The 16,295-nt window shown below is 48.4% G+C and overlaps 11 protein-coding genes across 11 annotated transcripts; 6 read left to right on the plus strand and 5 right to left on the minus strand.

Annotated features, from left to right (window-relative positions):
* Positions 1 to 277: 277 nt before the first annotated feature.
* Positions 278 to 1,300, plus strand: N7520_010716 (uncharacterized protein; the record flags this gene model as incomplete). Its single annotated transcript, XM_057144649.1, has 2 exons — positions 278 to 480; positions 541 to 1,300. The coding sequence occupies 2 exons, from the start codon at positions 278 to 280 to the stop codon at positions 1,298 to 1,300; spliced, it is 963 nt and encodes a 320-aa protein (XP_056990403.1).
* A 468-nt stretch (positions 1,301 to 1,768) lies between these two features.
* N7520_010717 (putative mitochondrial protein sorting (Msf1)) lies at positions 1,769 to 2,391 on the minus strand (the record flags this gene model as incomplete). Its single annotated transcript, XM_057144650.1, has 2 exons — positions 1,769 to 2,182; positions 2,239 to 2,391. 2 exons carry the CDS (start codon positions 2,389 to 2,391, stop codon positions 1,769 to 1,771), a joined length of 567 nt encoding a protein of 188 aa, XP_056990404.1.
* Positions 2,392 to 2,877: 486 nt separating this feature from the next.
* On the plus strand, positions 2,878 to 3,589 carry N7520_010718 (thioredoxin peroxidase DOT5; the record flags this gene model as incomplete). Its single annotated transcript, XM_057144651.1, has 2 exons — positions 2,878 to 3,151; positions 3,237 to 3,589. The coding sequence occupies 2 exons, from the start codon at positions 2,878 to 2,880 to the stop codon at positions 3,587 to 3,589; spliced, it is 627 nt and encodes a 208-aa protein (XP_056990405.1).
* A 456-nt stretch (positions 3,590 to 4,045) lies between these two features.
* Positions 4,046 to 4,701, plus strand: N7520_010719 (uncharacterized protein; the record flags this gene model as incomplete). The annotated part of the gene is made up of 2 exons (XM_057144652.1): positions 4,046 to 4,117; positions 4,171 to 4,701. 2 exons carry the CDS (start codon positions 4,046 to 4,048, stop codon positions 4,699 to 4,701), a joined length of 603 nt encoding a protein of 200 aa, XP_056990406.1.
* A 459-nt stretch (positions 4,702 to 5,160) lies between these two features.
* N7520_010720 (DUF1761 domain-containing protein) lies at positions 5,161 to 5,722 on the minus strand (the record flags this gene model as incomplete). Its single annotated transcript, XM_057144653.1, has 2 exons — positions 5,161 to 5,295; positions 5,351 to 5,722. 2 exons carry the CDS (start codon positions 5,720 to 5,722, stop codon positions 5,161 to 5,163), a joined length of 507 nt encoding a protein of 168 aa, XP_056990407.1.
* A 1,037-nt stretch (positions 5,723 to 6,759) lies between these two features.
* On the plus strand, positions 6,760 to 7,632 carry N7520_010721 (uncharacterized protein; the record flags this gene model as incomplete). Its single annotated transcript, XM_057144654.1, has 2 exons — positions 6,760 to 7,007; positions 7,113 to 7,632. 2 exons carry the CDS (start codon positions 6,760 to 6,762, stop codon positions 7,630 to 7,632), a joined length of 768 nt encoding a protein of 255 aa, XP_056990408.1.
* A 98-nt stretch (positions 7,633 to 7,730) lies between these two features.
* On the minus strand, positions 7,731 to 9,845 carry N7520_010722 (rRNA-processing protein MPP10; the record flags this gene model as incomplete). The annotated part of the gene is made up of 1 exon (XM_057144655.1): positions 7,731 to 9,845. The coding sequence occupies one exon, from the start codon at positions 9,843 to 9,845 to the stop codon at positions 7,731 to 7,733; it is 2,115 nt and encodes a 704-aa protein (XP_056990409.1).
* Positions 9,846 to 10,776: 931 nt separating this feature from the next.
* On the plus strand, positions 10,777 to 11,884 carry N7520_010723 (oxidoreductase, short-chain dehydrogenase/reductase family; the record flags this gene model as incomplete). Its single annotated transcript, XM_057144656.1, has 3 exons — positions 10,777 to 11,348; positions 11,401 to 11,645; positions 11,697 to 11,884. The coding sequence occupies 3 exons, from the start codon at positions 10,777 to 10,779 to the stop codon at positions 11,882 to 11,884; spliced, it is 1,005 nt and encodes a 334-aa protein (XP_056990410.1).
* A 535-nt stretch (positions 11,885 to 12,419) lies between these two features.
* On the minus strand, positions 12,420 to 13,267 carry N7520_010724 (NuoB/complex I 20 kDa subunit family protein; the record flags this gene model as incomplete). Its single annotated transcript, XM_057144657.1, has 4 exons — positions 12,420 to 12,514; positions 12,564 to 12,919; positions 12,982 to 13,171; positions 13,225 to 13,267. 4 exons carry the CDS (start codon positions 13,265 to 13,267, stop codon positions 12,420 to 12,422), a joined length of 684 nt encoding a protein of 227 aa, XP_056990411.1.
* A 442-nt stretch (positions 13,268 to 13,709) lies between these two features.
* N7520_010725 (uncharacterized protein) lies at positions 13,710 to 14,377 on the plus strand (the record flags this gene model as incomplete). Its single annotated transcript, XM_057144658.1, has 3 exons — positions 13,710 to 13,754; positions 13,833 to 14,123; positions 14,189 to 14,377. 3 exons carry the CDS (start codon positions 13,710 to 13,712, stop codon positions 14,375 to 14,377), a joined length of 525 nt encoding a protein of 174 aa, XP_056990412.1.
* Positions 14,378 to 14,782: 405 nt separating this feature from the next.
* Positions 14,783 to 15,930, minus strand: N7520_010726 (ACP S-malonyltransferase; the record flags this gene model as incomplete). The annotated part of the gene is made up of 2 exons (XM_057144659.1): positions 14,783 to 15,822; positions 15,879 to 15,930. The coding sequence occupies 2 exons, from the start codon at positions 15,928 to 15,930 to the stop codon at positions 14,783 to 14,785; spliced, it is 1,092 nt and encodes a 363-aa protein (XP_056990413.1).
* Positions 15,931 to 16,295: the final 365 nt, after the last annotated feature.

The following is a 16,295-nucleotide window of genomic DNA, read 5'->3' on the forward strand; positions in this document are numbered from 1 at the left end:
TGGATGTTGAAGTGGGGACAAAAGAGAGTCAAAGGGAAGAAGAAATAGAAAGGGGGAAATTCAATTGCAAAAAACGAATTTATTTCCGGGTTCACAGAGGGGGAAGAGGGGGAGACCCGTTGTGGGGAACTCTAGATCTCCTGAGATTCGGCATGTTTCTCAACTTTCAGCTCTTCCTCTGCAACGGAACTTTTCCCTCTCCTATACCATACAGAAGGCGTTTATTGATATTGATCCTCTTGCATCCTTCCTCACCCTCGAGCTTAACCTCGTGGCAATGATTTCATCCACATTTGCCCCGACCTTATCGCGAAGGGACACGGCCAAGCCTGGCGGAGGTCATGACGGCATCCACAGCAGTGCACCTCCGGTGTCCAGTGGTGGTGGGCCATTTGGACCGCAGAGTGCGAGTGCCATTTATCAACAAATTCATGACATGGCTGCAAAACGGACGTCAACTTTGGATTATTTGAGAAAGGCGTAAGTTCAAATCTAGGCCCCGTGAACCTGGCCGACACTGAAATGTTTGCGAATATTTAGCCTGGAAGGCCGCGCCTATTGGTTTAATACAGTCCATTTCTCCCGAGCAGATATCAGTCGCCTACCATATTTTGAAGCCCGCAAGCTTTCCCGGCGAGCGGTCAACTACCTCCTTCTGGGCCTGTCGCTACCATCGATTCTTGACGTCAATTCAACACCCTTCGAGTACTTGCGAGCCCTCAACGCCCTGCTACTCGAGTTTGAGGCGTTTCAGCAGGTTCATCCACCCGATGGCAGCTCTTCTTCCAGTCTTGCGCGAGCACGTATTCCTCAAATGTTCAAGCGGGCAGCACACGCGGGTACGAAGACCCGACGTGCTAGCTCGGCCACAGAGATTGGCCTACCGATGCAGTCTAGTGACCCAACGGATTTGAAAAATACAGCAGGCAATATCACATCCCCATCTACAGCAGCCGCCTCGGTCATCTCATTTCCTCTCACCGAATCTTCAGATCTCTTGCCTGGGGAGGAATACACATATCTGCTCACACCATCGTTACCTTTCGAACCGGACTTCTTTGAAACCTTTGCAACCCTCTGTGATGTCCTGATCGATTCTTACAATCGAATCACAGCACTCGTGTCGTCACCCTCCGTCTGTACAGTGGCCCTAGGGGAGGCTTTCTCTAAAGCGGATGCCAAGCTACGAAAAATCATGGTCGCGGGTGCAGTGCGAGAGTTTGAAGATGCCAGTCGCAATGGCGTCAAGAACGAGGTTTCTGGTGTCAGCCGTGTCGTACTTGGTGGATTATTAGGATAACATTCTGAGGGGCGCAGCAACGATTTCTTGCGCAAGGGAAACGACATGTTCATGATATATGGAGGCGTTCTAAGCGGTTCATGAAATCTTTCTGTCTGGGTTTTACTTATGGGAGTAACGAAGAAGAGTGCTGTAACGAAAGAATCCGTTAGGATTTGGTTCTTGATTCTATTTTCGAAATCTTCTATGCATATATTGCCTTCTTGGGTGGATATCGCTAGTGTCAATGAGATTCAGGCGCGCAGGGAACAATCATGAGAACTTTTTTTTCCGTTTTCTGGCCATGTTGTGGTATGGGTGGCGCAGAATCATACCCCGTTAAGAGAAGGATAAACAGAACAATGTGGTAGATGAAAGACAAAGAGGAGAACTCCTGAATATGCCATGGGCTTTGAAATGCTGAGAAGAATGGACGCCGGAAAATGCAATCGCTCGATGCAAGGAAAAGAGATCATAGGTGGGGAATGATCACTGCAGATGTTTCTCGAGGTCGCGTTGTTCACCGAATACGCGACGGCTCATCTCCAGAACGGTCTCGAAGCCTTCTCGACCATGCTTGGCGTTTTCACGGAATCGCTCCACACTGGCCTCCTCCACCTTATTCTTGAACTTCTGCCAGCCACCACACAGGGCAGTGATTTGTGCCTCTTGGGTGAACTCAGTATTTGTGGTGGGGAAGATCGATGACGGCCTATACACCACAGTCTCTCGAACGCTCAGGACATTGGACCAAGTCAAGTTGGTGGAACACATGGTGACTTTCTTGGAGGCCGGGTCGACGTAGGAAACTTCATAGACGTGCGAGGTGGCGCTTCCACCAAAGAGCGAAGAGACCCATTGAGGTACGGACTGGTTAGAGGTAATAAGACGCTCCGTTCGTAACTATGGCAGGAGAAAGGTCAGCCTTAGAGTTCATGAGGGGGCTGAGGAACACTCACGATGCCAGTCTTCGGGTCTACTGTCCGGGAAAGGGTGTCTACACCCACGACATGGGTCACCTTGTCATTCCACGGACAATACTTGCGCCAGTTGGCCGTAGAAACCTCATCCCATGAGTAGTCAAAAGTGCAAGTTGAGGAAAAGACCTTCATGGCTTGCGCTCAACCGAGTCGCTTTATGGAGAGGGTTTGAGGGTTTAAAGGTAGGAGCAGTAGAGGGAGAAATGGAAGAAATGGAGGAAATGGAAGAAGCTAAGTAAAATAAGAGGTGGCAAGCGGATCAATCAATCTAAAAGAAAAAAGATCCCCCGGATGAGTCAGGATTCACGGAAAAATGTGGGTTTTCTCTGGAGTGGCGATCCTGTGTCAGATCGAATTTTTTGAGGAGAAAGATTCATGGGTCAGGGCAAGACCGAGAGAATCCGTGGGTCGGGGCTTATCGGGGCTTTCCTGCTTATGTAATGAATGATACCAAGTTAGGTATAGCCTGGGATCTAACCAGAGTAGGTTATATAATTTCCTAGTATATAGACAACCTTAAGTCGGTTATTTATTCCCCCCTTCCCCTTCCCCTGTTCTTCTCTTGTTTCCCTCCTTCATCCTTCTCACCCCTGTCTATCTACCAGCTTCCTTTTCACCATGGTTGAACTTCGCAAGCGCAAAGCCCCTGCACCCCCTCCGGTCGTTCAAAAGAAATCTAAATCGACCCCGAAAGCTAAAGAGAGTGAGACCATCACTCCCAGCCAATCCTCAACGCAAAAGGTGCCTCAGGTCGACGACATCATCGATCTAGAGGGCTTTGGCGGGGAGATTGAAACAAACGATGGGACGAAGACCAGCTTGAAGAAGCTTGTGGAAGAAAGCTCGGCAGGTGTCGTGTTGTTCACCTACCCCAAAGCCTCAACCCCTGGATGTGCGTATCATCTTTCTCACATCTAATTGGCTATGAGTCGCTATTCCCTGATCGTGATTTTCTAACCATACTTGTGGAACACCAGGTACAAAGCAAGCGTGTTTGTTTCGTGACAACTACAAGCACCTTACATCTACTGGTCTATCTATTTACGGTCTCTCGGCTGATTCACCCAAAGCCAATACCACTTTCCAGACGAGACAAAATCTACCCTATCCGCTTCTCTGTGATCCCAGTGCAACATTGATCAGCGCAGTTGGACTCAAGAAGAGCCCCAAGGGCATCACTCGAGGTGTATTCGCCGTGGATAAGAAAGGCCAGGTCTTGCTTCGAGAGTCCGGTGGCCCAGATGCAACTGTGGATTTTGTACAGGCCCTGGTGGCACTCAAATCCAGCAAGGAGAGTGTGCAAGATCAGGAGAGCAGTGAGGGGAAATAGTTGGCTGTAGACGAGTATTCAGTTCCCCGAACATTCAACTTAGGTCTAATTATGGAGGAAGAAGCTCTTCCTTTGCAAATTTCCAAAAGCCTTCTCAAGTACGGTTATGGGCTATGAACTCTCAACCCGCGCCTCCACACAATATCCAGCCGGAATGGATATCCTAAATATCTCCGTTAGCTACCCATCCATCGTGAAGTCATTAGTAATATGGTGCAGAATGGTTGTGCCGGCGATATGATAATCCGGACCCGGGGGAAACGGCATGTATCTTGCCGCATCACTGTATGATCCCAATCCTCAGTATATAACATCTACAAATTCTCGGGTTTCACGGACTTTAGGAGGTGAGATGGTTTGAGCGCATCAATTGGCTTGCATAGCTCGCTCCATTGCCATTATTCCGACACTTTCAAGAGTGAAACTGACTAGATCCAGGTCAGAGTCTTCAACATCATGACCCGCGATATCCTGAAAGCCGCCAAGTCGGCCTCGAAGTCGGCCTCGAATGTGTTTCCCATCGGCCAGGTAAGATCTTCAGCATACCTAGTCAAGAAGTTAGAATGCTAATAGGAAGGCAGAAATACTCTGTCCAGTCTACTGGAATCTGGGAGCGCATTCGTCGTGTCCTTGCCGTGGACCCCGACCGCTCGACCGGTGTCCCATTGAATTCGCAGTTCCGCCTTCCATCTCCTGGATCTCTGCCTCCCCTGTCCTACGATGATCCTGTCACCATGCCAGCCGGTGATCTTGCCGACAACCCATACTGGAAGCGGGACGTCCGAAGGAACTACCCACAACTGAGCACCATCAGCCAGGCCGATGCCGTGAGCCTTCTCACGGTCGGCAGTCAAGCCGCCCCCAAGGATGATGTCTTGAAGATTGGAGAAGCGGGGGAGAAGCAATTGGTATCTGTCAAGGAACAAGGTGAGGAGCGAGGCCTGGCAGCGCTCTTTGAGAAGGACCAAAAGAACATTCAGGGTGTGCTGGGCGCCAACGGCCTGCCTCCGACGCCCTGCAACATCAATCCTGCTCCCCAGCCCTCGCAATCAAAATATGAGATTACCCACGATCAAGGTTACCCTAGCGTGTATGTGATCTCGACAACTTGAACTCCGTACGCTGTACACCCCAGGCTAACCTCGATGATGACTAGGTATCCTTGCCGCACTTTTGCTTAACATAGATGATTCGTCAGGGTGTGGTTTATTCACTTTTACTCTACAAGAGAGGGTTGTTGCCAAGCTATCATAAATCAAATCTTATTGTTTCCTATCCCTCCCGAAAAATACTCATCCCGGGGTCTACTTTGGTCATATCTTATACATCATCTTCATAGAGCTTGTCAAATTGGTTAATCGACCTCATGTGCTTAATCGTACTGCCACGCTTACATTCCCACACCATGCAAAGTACAAGCCCGCGTCTGATAAACACCCTTTAAGTTGTATTCATTTATTTGAATCAGAAACATAAAGGGAGAAATACAACATATACAAGACATTCTCTTCCTTCAGCTTTGAGTTAAGACCATTCTAGCGTTCCAGTGCGGCTCCTATTATGGACCCAATCTAGTCGAACGGATTGGTACGGGTTCCCCACCAGGTCAAGAACAAACTCAGGCCGACCGTCTCAAAGACTCGACTAACAGCACCAACTGCTACTGTGTCCAAGGGTCGCTTCTCAGCGAATATCTGGCTGACAAACTACATGTCTCTTAGCCGGCGAAAAGTATGGGGAGAAGAGGGGGAGGAAGCTTACACTGGGAGCAGAGCTAGCGAAGAAGATCAAAGTACCGAGGTAGGCAGCACCCTTGTAGCTAAGAGTACCGGTGGCGTTGATCAGTGCAGCGACGCCGTAAGTCTGCACGGCACTTCCGGCTAGGGAGCTACCCCATGCGGCAGCGGCACCGGCGGCTTCCTTGGACTTGATGAACTCTTCCTTCGAGTTCGCGGCCTGGGCTCGGTGGTAGGTATCCCCAAACAGAGGGGCCAAAATTCCCAAGGAGGCCGTGTGGGTGAAGAAGGTACCCAGAGCAATGGCCGAGGGCTTCACAGGGGGGAGATCTAATGCAGTTAGCCACTGGTCTTTTTTGTTCTCAGAAGATAAATACCCACAGTGCAGGGTTGTCATGATGAATCAAGGGATAATAAGAGGTGTATATGGATGAGAGATTTCAGGTGACACGGCCAGGTCAAGTCTGAAAGATATAGTTCTTGGGGGCTACGGTGACGTCGTCATGATTCAGAGGTATGCGGAGAGGAGCATGACGTCAAGTTGCCCAAAAACGAACTCGGATCATTGGAAATCCGGGGGGGGTTGACGGGATTTTCCAGGGAAACTGAAACTGGGAGAGGGAAAAGTCGAAATCTTGATTTTAGTTTCATTTTCAAGGTTTTTGTACAAGTTCTTAAAAGGTCCTCCTGGGCCACTGTTGGTGGAGAACTTCCGATGCCGATCCTTTGGGAAATTAAGGATTAAGCTTAGTTTGGCATTGGCGCACAGATGCCACGCGCTCGTGTAAAAAAGGATGAATAGTGATCATATAATCGATGATCTTCAAATTACCTAGGTATCTACTATACTGTTGCATTTATCATACTAGAGGCTTTCCGCGCTAACATTCCCTACTCATTTACCTACCCAGTATCCTAAGTCTCTTAATCAGTTCTCCTATATCTCCTACCCAGTCTCCTTTTTAGTCTTTCACTCCGTATCCCACGCAGTACCCCACTCAGTATCTCACCACATTCTCTAAAGCCATAGAGGGGTAGAAGATAGTAGTTTTAGTTACTATATTACTATATTACTTGATGACCCGCTTTTTTTAAGTGGAACACTGACCTATTCATGGCTATGTGTTTTAGTTAATTATGGGTCTGATATATCCATTTTAATCAATACATCGTGTCAACTAGTCATCTATAAATCTCACATGTAATAATTACTAAATTCATGAAATCGAGCATTTACCCTGAGTCATGTGATTGAGCGATAACGAGAAACACCATTTTTATCTTTGTTCTTCCACCCCACTCTATCCGATTGGTTTGTCTTTTTCTTTTCTGGGGGAGAAATGGGGGGATTTTTTGTTTCTTTTTTTTCTTTCTTTTCCCCTGTTTTGCTTTTTCCATTTTTTATTTCTCTCGTCTTTTCCCCTTGAAGTATCAATGGAACGATCTTCTAGCCCAGATACGGATACAGATGATCCCTTCCACGTGAGCACGTCTTTGGCTCCGCTACGGATCAACAAAGCCGCGGGGACTACATCCCTCACATTTGATGGAAGTTTAAAAGAACCACTCTTGCTCAAGGAAGACTTGAAGAATGGCTGTGGGGGTCAATTGTGGCCAGCTGGGATGGTTTTGGCCAAATATATCCTACACCGCTATCCCTCGGATTTGTCTGATAAATCCATGTAATGCCCAGTCCTATCACTCTCTACCCTGTGCCCCCTGTGCTCCGGCCCTTCTTAGCCCATCTTGCAAAGTTGACGAATTGTACGCTGACGGTTGATTTCTAGCTTGGAACTCGGGGCTGGAGGTGGACTTGTTGGGCTTGCAGTCGCCCGCGGGTGCAAGATTGGATCCCCAATCCACATCACAGACCAACAGCCAATGTTCACCCTAATGAATGACAACATCAAATTGAATCACCTCGAGTCAATAGTGACTGCCTCGATCCTTAATTGGGGAGAACCCATTCCTGAGAACATCCCATCGAAACCCGATGTCATTCTCGCTGCCGACTGCGTCTATTTTGAACCAGCATTCCCTCTCCTCATATCCACACTCCAAGACTTGCTAGGGCCCGATTCCGTCTGCTACTTCTGCTTCAAACGACGCAGAAGAGCCGACTTAAGATTTATGAGAATGGCCAAGAAGATATTCGAAGTAGTCGAAGTTCGGGATGATCCAAATACCCCATCCTACAACCGGGATAATATCTTCCTTTTTACAATTCGAGTCAAATCGTCAAAGGAGATGAAAAAGGTCCAGCCTGTGGACGGTGTCAAAATGGCACATGAATTATGCATCAAATGAGATTATCCAAAGATGAAATATGAAATATGAAATCTATACATAGTACGGACACTGAGGAGGGGACTCCTGTCTCCTCTCAGGAAGTAGTAAACCCGAGATTACAGTTTCAGGAAATCTGCACTATTCTTCGCACCGGTCCCGACCCTCGCCCCATCCATATCCGTGACTTGACCCTCCTTGTTGACAACCTTGACACCACCCTTCTTCAAGTCTGAGACCAGCTGCTGTTTTTCTGCAGCCTTGCCCTTTCTCTGGTTTGGCTCCGCATGGGCCTTTTGGTTCTTTCTCTGGCGACGAGCCCGCGCTTTCTCTTCCCGACTCATCTCATCCTTGGAGATTGTGGCACCGGTCTTCAGTACCAACTCGCCTGTGGCTCTACCATCGTCACCGGGCGCGTAGATTTCTTGGGGTGCGAGGGCCGATGGTCCATCAGCCGCACTGCCCGCCGTAGGACGTGCCTCCTCCATCATAATAGTTGGTGCGTCCGTCACGATACTGATATTCGCCTGAGGCACCTTCGGCTTGTAATGCCAGTTCGAGAGTGTGTCCAATTGTGAACTAATCTCTTTCCAGAGGTTGTTAACCTCGGCATGTTCCCGTATCAACTTGCGGTCTTTCGAGTCCACGTAATTAGGGTCGTTGGCACGCAAATGATCGGCTTCGTAGAGTTCAGCTAGGCTTTGTTGCGCCTTGGTGTCTTCCAGTTCAAAGCGGCTACTTCGTGGAGCTTTAGTGTCGACAGCACCTGGGCGGCGGCGAATTACCTCATCAAACTCCGCGGCGAGGATTCGGCGTTTGACAAGTTCTTCAATATCCTCGGTAGTTTCATTGGTCACGACGGGGACGGGCTTGCCAACTCTTTCAAAGTCTAGATCCTCCTCGATAAGGGAGTTGACAGGCCGTTCGACTGCACGGGCTTCACCGGCAAGCATCCATTCTTTTTTTGCCACATTGGCCGCTTCCAACCGACGAATCTCGTCGGCGATACGCGCCCTCTGCTTCTCATGTGTTGACCTGGGGGCTTGAGAATCACCAGACTCATCAACAGCATTCTCCTCGTCCTCCTCAACTTCGGATTCCTCGTCAAACAAATCACGACGAACATTCGCCATGGCACGATCGACGTCATTATCCAGAATGGGCAAGGTGGGTTGAGTCTTCGGAAGTGCGCGTGCTTTCTGAGATGAAGCCTTGCGAGGTGGCGGGGCGAAAAAGTCGGTATACTTGATGTTGCTTGTGTCCATCCAAGAAGGGGCATCCATATCGCCCATATCGGAGTCTCCCTCGTCCTCGTCCTCATCTCCATGGAGATCGGCATTACCAAAAGTTGGCCCTTCCTCCTCGCTATCATCCATATCCATGTCATCTAGCACATTTGCTTTGTTTGATGCATTGCTTTTGGCACCCGACATCACATTCCCAGCGGTAAGTGGATTTGCGTGCCAGTCCAGGTCATCATCGCTGTCGTCGGCATCCACATTCTCCCCGTTGGCGTCTTGTCTTTCCCAGAATTCAGTTTGCTTGTTGAAATCATCGATAGAAAAAAAGCCGTCATTGAGTCCAAATCGATCTTCAATATAGACCCCGGGATCTTCGGTGGATTTTGTGGAGGCTTCGTCATCCTCCTCTGGTTCCTCCTCGTCAATCATGTTCGCATCTTCTGGTTCGTTTTCGTCGGAAGGATTGGACTCGAAGTCCGACGCCTCGTCGAGATCTTCAGTGGTGGCGTCTTCCAGGGCATCATTTGACATGCTAACATCGCTTTCAGAGTCAATTCCCTCGAGATCAGAAAAGTCCAGCGAGTCCGACTCCTCTTCGCCTTCGCTGGCAGACGATGAGTAATCGCCATGTGCTGCCAGTAAGTTGACGTCTCTTTCTATTTCATTCCCAGCGGCATCGAGAATTCTTGTCGCCTGTTCCCAAATTTGGTTGGATGTGAATCCATCCACGTATAGGTTTTTCAACTGTAGAGGTGGGTATACGGAATCTGTATCGGCTTCCGATCTTTTGCGCTTCTTGTTGATCTGTCGACGGATGGTTTGCTCCTCTACAACAGAGGAAGCAAGCGGGTCAAGGATTTGTTTGGTGGAATCTGCAATTAGATTATGTAGGTCGTCATTGGGGTGGAGGAAAGTCCAGGGGGTAGACAATATCGAAGGAAGAGTCGGTTGAGAAGATGTTTGAGGCTTGGGCCCCGTCTTCGGTTTCGCCATGTTGTAGTAGTTCAAACAAGGAAGCACTTTGGTAAAAGACTCGAAAGAATAGAAAGAAAAATTGTCGCACGGAGCAGAGGACAGTAGCCAATCACATGAATGGTTCGATAAGATAAGAGACCCACTATGATTACTAACTATGTAACTACAGTGCTCTGTACATAACACAACTACCTAGGTAACATATATCGATTTAAATAACAAGGGAGCTAATTAGATCAATCGACTTGTAGGACTATTTACAGTCTCTTCAATTTATTTCTAGGATACTGAGGTCAGAAATGGAGGAAGTCATAGGTTACTCAACGACCGGGGCTTGCCTGCGATGACAGGTCAAATTGAAAGGACTTAGGTACCTATGTATACATATAATGTATCTGTATGTTGTAATTAGATTGATTCACCCCCTTGGTTCTAGTTGAATGATTGCTATTATATACAATGCTTGTATCGTTACGTCAGACATAGCCCATCTTATGGCTCTGCCGAAGGGGATATGATTAGCCATCAGTCACCGCCTCAATGACAGCAAAGTGCAATCATTTGCCGCTCAATGGCTTTTGGACAAATTCTCAATGTACTGGCGTTTTTTTCGACGGCCTAACGTCATATCTATATCAACCCCAGCGTCTAGACCTGGGCTCGTCTGTCTGAACTCCGCCTCTCAAGATATGTCAAGGTAGGCCAAACTGACATCTTTTTGGTGGCCCTGATCTCCTTTTCTTGCCATTTACGTGCTCTGTGGGCCTCAATCCGCTTGAGTGTATATCTGGCTCCAAGAGCTGGAAGCGTCATGGTGACGGAACGGCTTCAAACCTGGGTTAAAATGGCAGCCTCTTCAGGGAGTCTAAGCATTTGAACTTGCAGGAGTCAACTCTATTCAATTATCCGACACGGATATCTTCGATCAGCCTCCCATTTCTCAACCATAATGTCTCCAGCTGCCCAATATACAGAAAGGCCGGCAAGCGGGTCCAAGTCCCAGTTCCAGTCAGGTGCGGGAAGTCCCCTCCCAGTTGGGATTATTCGATTATGTACTAATATCTTGTTGGAATCACAAACAGGCCACAAGATCCCTATTCAACATCTGACAATGCCAGGCCTACAAGCCGATATGGAAGATCCAAAGCCCGTCTCCTCCTATATTCCGACTGAGGATGGCGGCTACCAGCTCTACAAGGCCGCGGGTAAACTTGAAGGAAAGAAAGCCATTATTACAGGCGGAGACTCGGGAATTGGGCGGGCCACGGCAATTTTTTTTGCAATGGAAGGTGCATCAAGCCTGATAGTTTACCTGCCCGAGGAGGAAAAAGATGCGCAGGAAACGAAGAAGAAAGTTGAAGAAGCCGGGCGTGAATGTTACTGTCTGGCCATTGACATCCGCAAAAAAGAGAACTGTCAGAAAATTGTTGACACGGCTCTTCAAACCATGGGTGGCATCGATATTTTGGTCAACAATGCCGCCTTCCAAGACATGCTGAGTGACATCAGTGAACTGGATGAGTAAGGGGTTTCCCGCCAATCCGTGTAGTGGTTAAACTTACCATTTCTACAGGGAGCAGTGGGAACGGACTTTTGACACCAATATCCACTCTTTCTTCTATCTGTCCAAATACTCTCTTCTTCATATGAAGCGCGGATCGACTATCATTAACTGCGCTTCTGTCAATCCGTATATTGGCCGGGGTGATCTGCTGGACTATACGTCGACTAAGGGGGCGATTGTCGCATTCACGAGAGCTCTATCGAATCAACAAATTAAGAAGGGCATTCGAGTCAACTGCGTTTGCCCAGGGCCAAGTAAGTGGTACCGAGTTGGGAAATGAGTAACCTGCTAACCGACATTTCCAGTCTGGACTCCACTGATTCCATCCACAATGCAGACTGCTGCAATGGAACAATTCCATGCTGTTCCAATTGGCCGGCCAGGGCAGCCTAGTGAGGTCGGAACTTGCTTTGTTTTCCTTGCAAGCCAGGACAGTAGCTATATCTCTGGACAGTGCCTACATCCCAATGGCGGCATGATGGTGAATGGGTAGCTGGAAATAAAAAGGACTCGAAGTCAGGAAAATCCGCACAGTTGTGTGTGGTACCGTGAAGAATAAAAATGGTAGTCGTAGATGCCCATAGATGGAAAAATAATCACTGCTCCCAGTACAACATTATATCTTCCAAGGTTGTAAGATTTTTTCTCAACCCATAGTCAAGGTCATGCTTGTCTTGGAATATCCATAGGTATGAGACGATAATGTAGTCTACTGAAATGATCATACTGCAGATCAATGAATTACTCAACCCTATGCCAGTGGAAATCATTTTGATGTCTTTTCGTTGATTTCTTCTCGTCCTCTTCGTTGGAATTGAAGTAGTCGAGGTTGGCTGAAGATAAATTATACAAGAGGACTTCAGTTGAAAGCAGCACCATAGAATATTGAAGAAATTGGAGGATCACGACCCGGACCTAAAGATTGATATACACAGGAATAAGACACACAAGACTCCACGATAGCTGAATGGATTTTAGACCACCGTGCATGATAGTTCAAGCAAATAAAGGGAAATCACGCATTAAGCTCAACGACGGTACCACATGCGGGTGATACGGGTATGTCTCATTTTCTTCTGCAGTTGGAAAATGCCATACATCAGTGCCTCGGATGTTGGGGGGCCTTCATTTTATTAGCAATGTTGATATGGAAGAAGGCGAGAGAGACTCACATCCAGGAACGTAAACATCCACAGGCACAATGCGATCACAACCTCGAACCACGGAGTAGCTGTAGTGGTAGTAACCACCACCGTTGGCGCAGCTGCCCATACTGATCACCCACCGGGGGTCTGGCATCTGATCATAAACTTGGCGGAGAGCAGGAGCCATCTTATTGGTCAATGTACCAGCCACAATCATCACGTCGGACTGCCGCGGGGAGGCTCGGAAGATGATACCCAGACGATCTTGGTCGTAGCGAGGGGTGGAGAGGTGCATCATCTCAACGGCGCAACAGGCCAGACCGAAAGTCATAGGCCACAAAGAGCTCTGGCGAGCCCAATTGGCAACCTGGTCAAGTGTGGTCCTAGAAATAGAGGGAGGCGAGGTCAGTAGCGTGGCATGGGCTCGAGATGGGGGCGCACGTACAGGACATATTGCATAGCGCCTTCCTTTTTCTCTTGGCTAGCCAAAGGCACCTCTGCCCGCACCTTACCCGAGGCAGACAATTGCTGACCCGATGATGGCTGGCGTTGAAGAGCAGTCGCAGATTTCACGGACGAGGTGGACAGGGCGGCAATGAACTGCGGGCGAAGGCATAGCGCTAGCCGAGGGCGCGCTGAGTTGACAATCAGTAACAGAAATAATGAAGCCCAAGGGGAATTTGCATACATAATGCACCAGTGATGGCGGGTCTGGCCATGGGAAGCATCATATCGTTGGGAAGTGAAAGATGATCTTAAGACCCAGGAGCTTCACAGGTGGCGGGCGTTCTCTTGGGTAAGGGAGGACTTTTGCCGGCATTTGCGAGGGAACATTAAGAATGACGCAGGTATCGGTATGGTGTTTCAGAGTGACATAAGCGGTTTAGAATGAAATGATTGGATTATACCGAAAATAACATAACAGTATTGTCAGAGCGGTGAGAGGATGGTAAAGGCATTTAACTTCGTAGTGATTGGTCTATTGGGATTATTGCCTAAATGTAGCCTGAAATTCTAGGCAATAATCTGCCATTGGCTTACTGTCGTTGGTTTAACTGAAATATAGCTAAACTCACTTCCCCAGCTTTCTACCCCTTCCCCCGCGGTGAGAGATAAATTACACCGGGTCTAATCTTCCACGTCAAGGGACTGGATGTAGATTTACTCTGCAGGATGGCTGGTCCCAGAATAGCCTGCATCGGGGTGATTGGGAAAGCTGTACGTGACGGGGTGGCTTGGATTATGTCTCCCGAATTCATCTTTGCTATCACTAATACCTTGTGAAATCTGTTACAGGATAACCCCCTTCATATCGCCCTGTTCCCACCATATTCCGACTCAATGATTGAATTTTCGTTCCTGCTCAATTCGTGTCTTGATATTTTTGAGATTCGTCGAAAACAAACCTCCATTGATCAGGATCTTGGCCTTCTCCATGCCATTGACGAAAGGCTGGCTGCCTACGGCTGGCTTACAACCACAGGTGTGAAACTTTTGATTATTGTGGATCTTTTTGGCCCCGAGGCTACCAGTGCAAGATTGCCAGGTCCTGCAGTCAGTGGTCTTAGGGATTCGGATCTGAAGCCAGTATGTTGCAGCATTTACCCTTTGTTTCATTCTTTCCTGGAGCAGAGACTGAAAATTCGGATTAGGCATTTCGGGCCTTACAGAGCGCATATATCCAGCTTCTTCAGAATCCATTCTACTCTCCAGATGACCATGTCCCCACACCGGGGGTAACGGCCGGGCCAGCGTCCTCTTGCCAATCAATTTCGAATTCAAGATTCATAGGGGATGTTAAACGCATAGGTGAAACCTGGGTGCCGGGGGGCGGACTGTAATTTAGCATGGGTTGGAAGCGTCCTTGGTTTGGAGATAATCATAGCAAGTTTTCGCCTGGACAAAGCTTTCAAGTTACGACTCCCAACTGTTAAGAGAAATCGATAGCAATAAAGTTATACAATTTGGATGATTTGAATGCTTTGGACCAGTCACGGTGGTTTGTGGCGTAGAGGCTTTATAGATTGGACAATATAATTTACATATTCAAAGGCTTTATGAATATACAGTAGAGGACACCTAGTAAAGCCCCAGTTCATAAGTACCCACTCCTTTTACATTAGCAAGCACCTGCTCCCTCTCACTCAATTCCGTGGGGGCACCGAACTATTGTCTCTAAATTTCTTTTGGGTTCTGGCTCAATTGCAGAAGTGTCATTTGAAGTCGGAGGGATAAATGTGGGCAGCTCAGGTGCAGGAGACTTCAGACTCAGTTTGCTCCAAAGCATTCAGTGTTTCTTCCATTTCCTTTGGATTGCAAATAGCCCACACCCCGCCGCCCTTCGTGTTGACTCTTCCAACTTCCTTGCCAACCAGATTCCGGCCCACCTTGCCAGGTCCAATGCCGATCCACCGCTGCACTCCTTTGTTTTGATGGAGGTAACGGATGCTTTCCCACCACCGTACCGTATCAGTACATTGCCTTGACAAGAGATGCTGTAAATCTTGCTTGGATTTGAAGGGTAAGGCGGAGACGTTGGAAATGCACGGAATGATGCCGGGGAAATTTATATCCACCTCTTGCATTGCAATCTTCATGTCATCTGCGGCAGGAAGCATGACCGGGCTGTGGAAGGGACTATCGCTTTTGAGCCTCACGGCACGAGGATCATGTCCTCCGAACTGGCGAAGCTGCACAAGAAGGGCCCGGATCTTTTCGATGCTACCGCTGAGTACGATTTGGTTGGGGGAGTTTATGTTGGCCACCATCACTTGTGGAATGGGGGGGTGACTGGTGTCATCGTGGTGGGAGGTCCCCAGGCCCAGAAATTCATAAACGGCGCGTAGCAGACCCTCGAGATGATCGGGCTCACAAATAAGCGCCACCATGCCATAGCTATCACCTGATTGTTCAACCATCCGCCGTGTGCACTGAGCCATCACCTCGGCCCGGCGACGAACCAATCGAAGTGCATCGGCAAATTGGAGATGGCGGGAGGCGACTAATGCCGCAAACTCTCCCAGGCTGTGGCCTAAAGTGACATCAATCCGGGAGCCAATATCGAAGTGGAAATCTTCCTCCAGAATTCGAAGGATGAGAACAGATACCGCCATAATCGCTGGCTGTGCATTCTGGGTTTGGTTAAGTCGTGAATTGGGACCATCACGGATGATCTGAGATAGCTTAAAGCCAAGAATAGAATCCATCTCATCCAGGAGTCTAGCTGTGGTCCGAGGGAAATGGCTCATCCAAGTATTGGCCATTCCCACTCGTTGGACACCATGCCCTATAGGAGATAGTTAGGCCGTGTTGACGATCCAAAGCGAATAAGAGTAGGCAAACCTGGAAAGAAGAGGGCCGTATGTAATTCTCTCTCGAGACGTGGAGGTCGCATAATAGTGCTCCACCTCACGGCCGCCGACGAAGCCCGGACTAGGGCCTGGTGTAAGGGATGTGTCACTACGGGGGCCATTCTTCCTAAACTGCGAACACAGCAACCCCAAACTTCGTCATTATACGATCCACATATCCCATGGGCATATTGGTTGTCGTGGTTATTGTGAAGAGTGGAAAGCGTGCAGTCTCAGGAGCTCTTATCCGAATGCCGATGTGGAGGGGAATCTTGTGTTCACGTGAGTTGGTGAGATTCCGAGTTCCCGCCCACATTCTATTGTATCGGGACAATCGGACCCGAGCTAGTGTTAATACATTAGCTTAAAGTGCCTATGTAAACATGTTCACGAGATTATGATATACTAG

The sequence above is a fragment of the Penicillium odoratum genome (genome assembly GCF_028828045.1).
Source record: "Penicillium odoratum strain IBT 22623 chromosome Unknown utg000008l_segment0_segment0, whole genome shotgun sequence".
Taxonomy (NCBI): Eukaryota; Fungi; Ascomycota; class Eurotiomycetes; order Eurotiales; family Aspergillaceae; genus Penicillium; species Penicillium odoratum.